Here is a 9,564-nt window from a genome sequence, read left to right as displayed (position 1 = left end):
AAACGGGGGAGGAGGGGACCTACGAGGGGGGGGGGAGCGCGAGCTCCACCCCGGCCACCTCCCGGGGAGGTGGCGCGAGGCGGCCTGGACGAAGGAAGGGGAGGGCGGAAGGGGGGCGGAGGCGGGGCGCGAGGCCGCCGGCCAGCGGCGGCGGGAGGGATGGGGGGGAAACCTAGCGCCCGCCTAGTCGCGGGAGCGAGCCCTAGGCAGTTTGTTAGCAGTAGCACCCCACAGACCAAAATTTAAAAGGTGATGTAGGAGAAAAAAATTCCCGAGGATTATAAAAATCCTTTGGAATTTCGAGACCCTAAGAAAGTGATAACAGGTACTTCCTCCATCCTAAAATAAGTGTCTCAACTTTGTACTAGCTTTAGTACAAATTTGTATTAAGTTCAAGACACTTATTTTGGGTCGGAGGGAGTACAAGATTGTTTGGTACATATAGCTATACAAAAATACGTGATGGCCTGCTGTCCCCTCTTACTTGTAGAACAAAATACCAAAAGAGGCTAAAACATATAACCTGTTACAACAAAGTGGTATGCTGAGGGGAACCTAACACGTTTTTGTATCACCAAACGGCTGTTTTCTCATCTGAGTCCATCTCGCAGCAATAACACGCTGCCTTGCAAAAGAGAAAGCGGTGAGAAGCTGATGTGATGTGAGAAACTATACCAGCCAGCTTGAAAACAAATAGCAACTTAATAGCAACAGTTGTGATGGCAAATACCTTTGACGTGGGCCGGTAACCAGATGCATAAAGCTCATGTCCACACCTTCTCGTTCACTCCTCTCCTCTCCACCATGCAAACTCAGACCAGCTCAGCCCTTCTGTGGGTGCTACGTGGTTGACAATCACCACCGGAAAAAATGTCCATTCAACTAGCTTGGCTGTTTTGTTTGACTGTTGAAAGTTGAAACCGCGGCTATTTACTGCTATGACCAGACCATTGAGCAATCATCCTGTATTTTACGGCCTCTGCGCCCGCAAGCTCGCCCCTTCCTCTTCAGTTCATCATGCATCTCCTCGTAGATATCGCATTGCTCCTCTTCCTGTACATGTCAGCATGTTCTGCCGCGACAACCGACACCATCTTGGCCGGCCAAGCACTCACCGTCAACGACAAGCTCGTCTCCAGGAACGGCAGGTACGCGCTTGGCTTCTTCAACACAAGCAGCAAATCCTCCGGAGCAACTAACAACTGGTACCTCGGCATATGGTTCAATACAGTCCCCAAATTTACTTCTGCATGGGTTGCAAATAGGGATAACCCAATCAAGAACATCACCTCATCGGAGCTCACAATATACCAGGATGGCAACCTTGTCATCTTGAACAGGTCCACCAAGTCCATAATCTGGAGTACACGAGCAAACATCAAAAGAAATAGTACCACTGCTATGCTGTTGAGTAGTGGAAATCTCGTCCTAACAGACTCTTCAAACACATCAGAAATTTTGTGGCAGAGCTTTGATCACCCCACGGATACATTTTTCCCAGACGCGAAGCTTGGATGGGACAAGCTCACCGGTCTCAACCGCCGCGTTGTTTCTTGGAAGAACTCAATCGACCCAGCTACTGGTGGGTATCGTTACGAGTTAGACCATAGTGGTGTTAACCAGTTATTCGTTGGACCGCTGAGCAGCTCTGCACCATATTGGTACAGTGGTCCATGGAACGGCAAATACTTTGCCTTGGTTCCAGAGATGGCACGAGACATTATTTGGAGATCGAAATTTGTCGACATGGGCCATGAGAAGTACTACACATATAGCTTAGTGCAAGAAAAGAGGATTACTCGCCATGTTATTGACGTCTCGGGCCAAGTAAGGGTGTTAGTTTGGTCTGAGCGCTCACAGGACTGGCAGAAGGTCTTCGCCCAGCCAAGAAGTCCATGTGATGTCTATTCAGTTTGTGGACCTTATGCAATTTGCAATGATAATGTGGCTCTAAACTGCGACTGTATGAAGGGCTTCACCATCACATCCCCCAAGGATTGGGAATTAGAAGATCGAACCGGTGGGTGCTCGAGAAAGACTTTGTTAGACTGCATTAGCAACAAAAGCACAACACATACCACAGACAACTTCTACCCTGTGCCATGTGTCGGGTTGCCCCGGAATGCTGTAAAAGTAGAAGTTGCTAAAAGTGCGAATGAGTGTGCACAATTTTGCCTGAATAACTGCTCTTGCACCGCGTATTCCTTCAGCAATGGTGGATGTTCTATCTGGCATAATGAACTGCTCAACATACGACAACTACAATGTGATGGCAGCACCAATTCAAATGAAGAAACTCTTTACCTTCGCCTTTCTGCTAAAGATATTCAAAGTTTGGAAAACAACAGAAAAAGGATTGTCATTGGAGTTGCAACTGGTATAGGCATTTGTGCTCTAGGCTTATTCGCACTCATCCTCCTAGTAATGATTTGGAGAAACAACAGGAAAAACTCTGGCCGCATACTGAATGATGCTCTAGGTTGTAATGGAATCATTGCATTTAGATACACCGATTTACACCGTGCAACGAAAAATTTCACAGAGAAGTTGGGGAGAGGCAGCTTTGGTTCCGTATTTAAGGGGCTTATAAATGATTCAGTTTCCATAGCAGTGAAGAGGCTTGATGGTGCTTATCAAGGAGAGAAGCAATTCAGAGCCGAAGTGAGCTCGATTGGAGCTGTTCAGCACATCAATTTAGTTAAGCTTGTTGGTTTCTGTTGTGAGGGTTCTAGGAGATTGCTTGTTTATGAATACATGCCGAACCTCTCTCTTGATGTCCATCTATTTCAAAACAATTCCACTATGTTGAATTGGACTGCTCGTTATCAGATAGCCCTGGGAGTTGCCAGAGGGTTAGCCTACTTGCATGAGAGCTGTCGAGACTGCATCATACACTGTGATATTAAGCCAGAAAACATATTGCTTGATGCTTCAATCCTCCCAAAAATTGCAGACTTTGGGATGGCAAAGCTTCTAGGAAGGGATCATAGCCGAGTCTTGACTACAGTCAGAGGAACCGCAGGGTACCTTGCACCTGAATGGATTACTGGTGTTCCTATTACACCAAAAGTTGATGTTTATAGCTACGGGATGGTGTTGCTGGAAATAATATCTGGAAGGAGGAACTCGTGTGGACCATGTACGAGTGATGGCAACCTTGATGTTTATTTCCCCGTGCATGCCACACATAAGCTTCTTGAAGGAGACGTCGAGAGTTTGGTGGATCAGAAGTTAGATGGTAATGTCAATCTGGATGAGGCTGAGCTGGTTTGCAAGGTTGCATGCTGGTGCATCCAAGATGAGGAGGTTGGTCGACCAACAATGGGACAGGTGGTTCAGATTCTTGAGGGCCTAGTTGATATCAGAATGCCCCCAATGCCAAGACTACTTCAAGCTATTGGTGGAAGCTCACACTCGACGCACGCATAACCTATTTCTCAAGGGAAACTAGCTCGATTGAATGCCTAAATGATATGATACGTATGTTTATAGATTTAAAACGACAGTTGTATTTACTATGCAAATGGTCACGGCTTATGGCTGGAGGTATATTTGTGTTACTTCCAAAATTGTGACGCGTTATACTGTTAGCCATGAAAATTAGTTATGTACCTAATGACTTTGCTATGCTCTGTACGTGCTTCAAAAAATTGTTTGTCTCCCAGTGCCAATGTATCTCTTGATAAGAGTTGACAGGTTCCATGAGAAACAGAGCCACATGACCATGACCTGTGACTATGAGACCATGACTCTGATAGTGTGAGTGTGTGACAGCAGGCGAGGCAAGCGGCGGGGTGGCTTGGGGATGTAAGAAATGGAACCTCAGTGCATACATGTGCCAAGGAAAATGTGGGTTGCCTTGACACTCATACCAAGCATAGGGTGGTGTGCTGGTGACCTTGCAAGGCGAAGCCAAAGGCGGCGGCAATCCTTGCTCGGTAATAGCAAAACGGGGTGCATCCGAACGGCAATGTGATCACAGGGGAGCACATAAAGTCAAGGCGATGATACTGGAGCGAAGAGGCTCTGTACACAGACTCACCAGAGCACGGGAGATGCGGTTGCAGGCAGTGTTTCAGGGCAGTGGGGGAGACGGGGACGATCTCGAACTCCATCTCGGGTGCGGGCAACCTGGAAAATTAAATCAGGGGAAAATTAGATATGAGTCCAATGGCGCGCTGTGAAAGTGAGTGAGGGGAGCGAGGCGAACTCGCCGGGGGTTGCTCGGCCTCTGCTTTTGTGAAGGGGGGGCGGTCACGGGCGAGGCGAGTCGGCAGGTGCTCGGCTGCGGGCGCTGGGCGGGAGCGCGCGTGCGGGCGACGAGATGTCGAGATCACGCGGGCAGGAGAGAGGAAGGCTTTGGTAGCGCGTGCAGGCGGCTCGAGCGCGGCGGCGGAGGCACCGGAGCGCGCGGGAAGCTAAGGCCGATGCGACGCAAGCGGGAGTCGGTCCGCTGCGGGTATGAGCGACGGGAGGCAGAGGAGCGCGCGGTCTCTCTTCGCGCGGTGGTGCAGGCGAGAGCGGTGCGGCAGCGCCGGCAGGGAGAGGCGGAGCAAGAGGTTAGGGAAAGGTCTGACGAGCGGGACCCGGTGGCAGCGGTGTGTACTCGGCCGGACAGCCTTATGTAAAATGATTTATTTTAGGCCGACGCTACGCGGCGGAAATTCAAAAGGACGCGACCAGTCGACTGAACGCTACGCATCGGATCCGCACAAGAGTGAAGTCTACCTTAAGCCTTGAGGTTGTCGAGCTTGTCTAGAATGAACCCTTACCTTAAAATCCCTGAAGTTTGTACCCTGCACTCACGATCCTAGTCTGATCTCAACCTTGATCCTGTTTGGCACACCGGGAAACATTCCATTCCGTCCAGGATCACAGTCAACTCTCACTTACGTCTCTACCCCACGTGTCAATCCATCCTCTATCCCCAGTGCCTCTCTCTCTCTCTCCAGAAATCAACGCAGCCGTGTCTGTGCCGCATTGCCGACGCTGTGCGCCGTCGGGCCGCGCGTCAGCAGTACGCCTCATACCGAGGAGTCCGTGCTCTCGTCGTGAGTGCAGGAGAGCAAGAGTTCAAAGTTGCCTGCCACCACAAGTTCTCCTGGCTTTGCCTCGACAACTAGAGCGCGTACATGGGTTGCAACCATTACCGAACACTGCCGGTGACACTAACGCCCTGGCATCACGCGTAGCGACATCAATTTGGGAATGCACTCGCACCAGAGTTGTCCAATCGAGACAAAGGAATTGGCGGGAAGCTGAGCGTCGCGTCACTGGCCGCGCGTGTGGCCGAGATGTCCAGCCAGGAGTTGCCCTCCGGGCCGCTGCTGTGAACGAGCATGGAGTGCAGGTGAACGATGCAGGTATTGCCAGTGCGACGAATTGCGTGCGCATGCTGGCCTTGCGGGTGCAGCGAACGGCCTCGGTCGCCGCAGTGACCGAATACCGCGACACAAATAATACACGAGCCAAGCACCTTCGGAAGTAATCAATCATGCACAAGTACACAGCCAGGGCAGAACACACATGCACGTACAACACAGCAAGTTGCTTGATTGATTGTGGCAGCCGGCTTGACGCGTATATGTACGCATGCACAAGAGCGCTTCTGATGGATATGACGCGTGGGTCCACTTAATCAGTGAGAGTAGAAAGTTCTCCCAGCGGGATTGTGTTTTTCCTGATCTACCAAATTGGTCTAAACTAATTGAGAGGGTCGGGATTAGACCAGGATCATGAGTACAGGGTACAAACTTCAAGGATTTTTAGGCGAGGGTTCATTTTGAACGAGCTCTACAACCTCAAGGTTTAAAACAGACTTCACTCTCCGCACAATCATACACCCGCGTCCCTCCCACGCGACCCGCTTCGCCAGAGCCATCCACGATGACCCAGCCTTCTTTCACGAGGCCCAGCACGCGCAACGCATGAGGCCCAAGACAAAAAAAGCCCCTCTGGCACACCTTCCCCCCGCACGTGACTTACCACCCCAAAACCTAGTTTCTCACCTCCATCGCAAGAAACAACCACCTGCCCCGATCTGTTCTCCTCTCTCCTCGACCCGCCTCCATCGCCGATGACCTGCGCTTCAGATCTGATCCACCAAAAAAACCCACGAAAAACACTACCAAACACAAGGATTTGAGAGAGGGGCCTGGTTTATCACATCAACATCACAAGGGTAACCACATGCTACGGGAACAAATACCCCAGTTCGTCTGAATTTCGCCATAATCAGGCAAAAAATCAAGGAGGTAAGTGATTCAACCTCTATACACATGCTGCATTTACATTTCATACAACAAAATCAAGGCAAAAAATACATGGGAAAAGAACAACAAGAACTAAAGAACAAAGCCAAAAAGATGCAGAAAAAGGTAGCCCTTTTACTGCATGTGTGTAATACCTCCGTTGTAATTGAGTTGCCATTCAAATTCAGTCAGGTTACCGACAAAGATTGAATAAATTTGCCTTTTTAAAGCCAAAAGGTTGGTAAAATTGATCCTTGTTTCTACCTACAGATTACATCATTGAGTTACCATCATAAATTCATATAGATTATCATCATCATTCTATTAAGCTATGTTTTTTGAAGCATGTTAGAACTACATGTATGAGATTTCTCATTAATAACTGAGTTACCATTTTGCATCAATATAGATACCAAAGTGTGTGCATTGAGTAATCAACATCCTTTAACACTTATTCAACATAAAAAAAGATCCTTTTTTTATTGAACAAACCCATGCCAGAACAAGTTATCATGCTAATTCCGCTAATTTAGAATTTTTTGAAAAGAAATGATGTTGATGAAATGAGGTTGATAGGAACTATCGCTGTCGTACTCCCATACGCTGGTTACTCCCAAAATGATACATGTTATAAAAAAGGAGTAATCAGTGCAGAGAAAGAAAAAATTATAGTTGTTGTGAAAAAATAATCAAAATTGCTTGTAAGTGTGGAATTGATGGATGCAATTATATGTGCTAGCAGGTGCTGCAACACAAAAAAAATGACGCATGACAACGGGGGTAATGTGGATATCACGATGAGTGGTGTGGGGACAAACCAACAATGTGAATATGCACACATAGCAAGCTTTGATTCTGCCAACATCAACAAAATAGACGAAGGTAAAACATTTACCATGCTACCACATTTTTATACACAGACTTGTTACCATCATACTTGAATTGCAATTACCAACTATGTTATTTACAACTACCACATTCACCATGCCTCAGTTCACAATCACCAAGCTTAATGCACACAAGTTACCATGAAATTAGGTACAATTACCACACTTACTGCATATGAATTATCATGCAATCTGTATTACAATTACATGCTTTCAGTTTACAACTATAGAAACATCTTACTGCATGCAAACTTTACTAGGCAAGTGGAGTATCAGCTACCACAAGTTTTGGCATGCAGAAATATAACACAAACTAACAACTTCAAAAACATTATAGGTGCTACATCTAGAAGCAACCCAATGGTCCGAGAGACAAGCAAAGAACCGACAACTAGCAGCATAGGGGGGGGGAGAGAAAGCTTCTTTGATTATTCAGTCAGCGAGCCAACAAGTCCAGAAACAGGAGGAGAAAATGCCGATCAGGGAGACAAAAACACCAAGGCATACTCCACACCGAAGCCTCCTAATGAAACGATGAAGTTTGATACTTATGAGGAAGCTTATGATCACTACAAGCAATACGCACTCAGACATGGGTTTGGGATGAGGCTGGAATACAAAAAAACAATTAAAGACGACACTGTAAGTAGAGTCCTCTTGGTTTGTGGGAAATACGGCAAGCCAAAAAAAACAAGGAGGAGACACAAGATGTGCAGAACCCAAAAGGCATCGTGAAGAAGAGGAAAAGAGGGAAGGTTGTGAGGTCGGGATGTCTGTCCCACCTTTATATCACCCACACGGATGCATAGTGGAGAGTCAAACGCTTCAACGACGGCCACAACCACCCTCTAATAAGAAAGCCGTCCTTGACAAAGTTCCTATCATCACATAGGAACATTCCCAAGGATGAGCAGGACTTCTTGAAGATACCGTGCAACATAGAGATAGCAAGACAGATGCAACTAATGTCATGGTTCTACGGCTCTCCTAAAGATGTACCATACACGACAAAGGACATCACAAACCAGCGAGCTAAATTCCGCATGGAGTACCACATGTTGATGTGGGGAGCATAATCTCATACTTCCAAGATATGAAGGCACAAGATCCATATTTCTATTGGAGAATAAAGCTTGATGATGAGGACAGAGTGGAAATTTTGTTCTGGATAGATGGTGCGTCGCGCAGGGCATATGCTAGATACAATGATGTCATATCATTCGACACAACATACATGACAAACATGTAAAAGATGCCATGTGCGCCCTTCATTGGCATTAATAACCATGGGTAGTCAATACAGTTTGGTTGTGGATTTGTTCGAAACGAACTATCTGGTAACTTTGTGTAGCTGTTTAATGCATTCTTGCATGCAATGGGTGGAATTGCGCCAAAGAACATAATAACAGATCAAGATTTTGCAATGAGGAGTGCTATTGATGAGGTGTTCATCAGGATAGTACACAGGAATTGTCGATGGCATATAATGAAAAAAGCACAGGAGAAGCTTGGGAAGCTGATGGCTGATGATGAGCCACTAAACAATGCATTCAAGGATTATGTTGACAACAGCCTGACTGGTATTTTACTTCCCACCCTCGCTACCTTAAACACAAGAAATGGGTTTACATGCATGATATCAACAGTTACCATGTAAGAAGGTGACAGGTTACCAGAGGATTATAACAAAATTACCCCCATTCATTATTTTTTGTACTGAACCTATCATATTCATGTTTGTTGCACACATTTCGGTTGTACGCCCCACAAGTTACAAAAAAACTTTTCAATCACCAACTAGTGGTGATTGATAGGAATATTGATTTTTGCTAGTTAAAATGATGCTTGTACTACACACACCGAGCGATATTCGTCATGGACAAAAAATCATCCTATGTGCAATGTACTTACCATGATGCTTGAACTAAAGTAACCAAGTGTGTGTGATAGGATTATCAACAACTATGGTGTTCTAGTTACCAACATGTCTGAACTAAGGTTACCACCATTCAATAACTGATGTTACCATGTTTCTGTTATGAATGCAGTTGAGGAGTTTGAACAAGTGGTGGGTGATGATGGAAGTGTATGGCCATACCGACAACGAGCATTTCAATTGGCTATGGGAAAATAGGAAGTGTTGGGTCCCAACATACTATATGCACGATTTTTTTGTTCTTGCAGACCACGGCAAGAAGCGAGGGTTTTAACTCTGTGCTCAAGAAGTATGTCAACCCAAACAACTCACTAATCGAATTCGCACAATAGTACACTGTGGTACAGGATAAGGTGATGGCTAGCGTGTCAAAAGAGCAGTTGGAAACAGTGTACAAAGAAACCGAAATGTACTCGATGAACCCGCTGGAGATGCAGGTGCGGGGGGTGTACACGCATAACCTATTTTGTAAGTTCCAGGTGGATCTGAA

At 46.5% G+C, this 9,564-nt stretch overlaps 1 protein-coding gene across 1 annotated transcript; it reads left to right on the top strand.

The window, feature by feature from the left end:
• Nucleotides 1-1,017: 1,017 nt before the first annotated feature.
• LOC119339178 (G-type lectin S-receptor-like serine/threonine-protein kinase At2g19130) lies at nt 1,018-3,528 on the top strand. The gene has a single exon (XM_037611322.1). It carries the CDS (start codon nt 1,018-1,020, stop codon nt 3,427-3,429), a length of 2,412 nt encoding a protein of 803 aa, XP_037467219.1. The 3' UTR covers nt 3,430-3,528.
• The last annotated feature ends 6,036 nt before the right edge of the window (nt 3,529-9,564 follow it).

The sequence above is a fragment of the Triticum dicoccoides genome, chromosome 7B (genome assembly GCF_002162155.2).
Source record: "Triticum dicoccoides isolate Atlit2015 ecotype Zavitan chromosome 7B, WEW_v2.0, whole genome shotgun sequence".
Taxonomy (NCBI): Eukaryota; Viridiplantae; Streptophyta; class Magnoliopsida; order Poales; family Poaceae; genus Triticum; species Triticum dicoccoides.
Note: the sequence above shows the minus strand (reverse complement) of the source record. Positions and strands in the feature narration are given on the sequence as shown.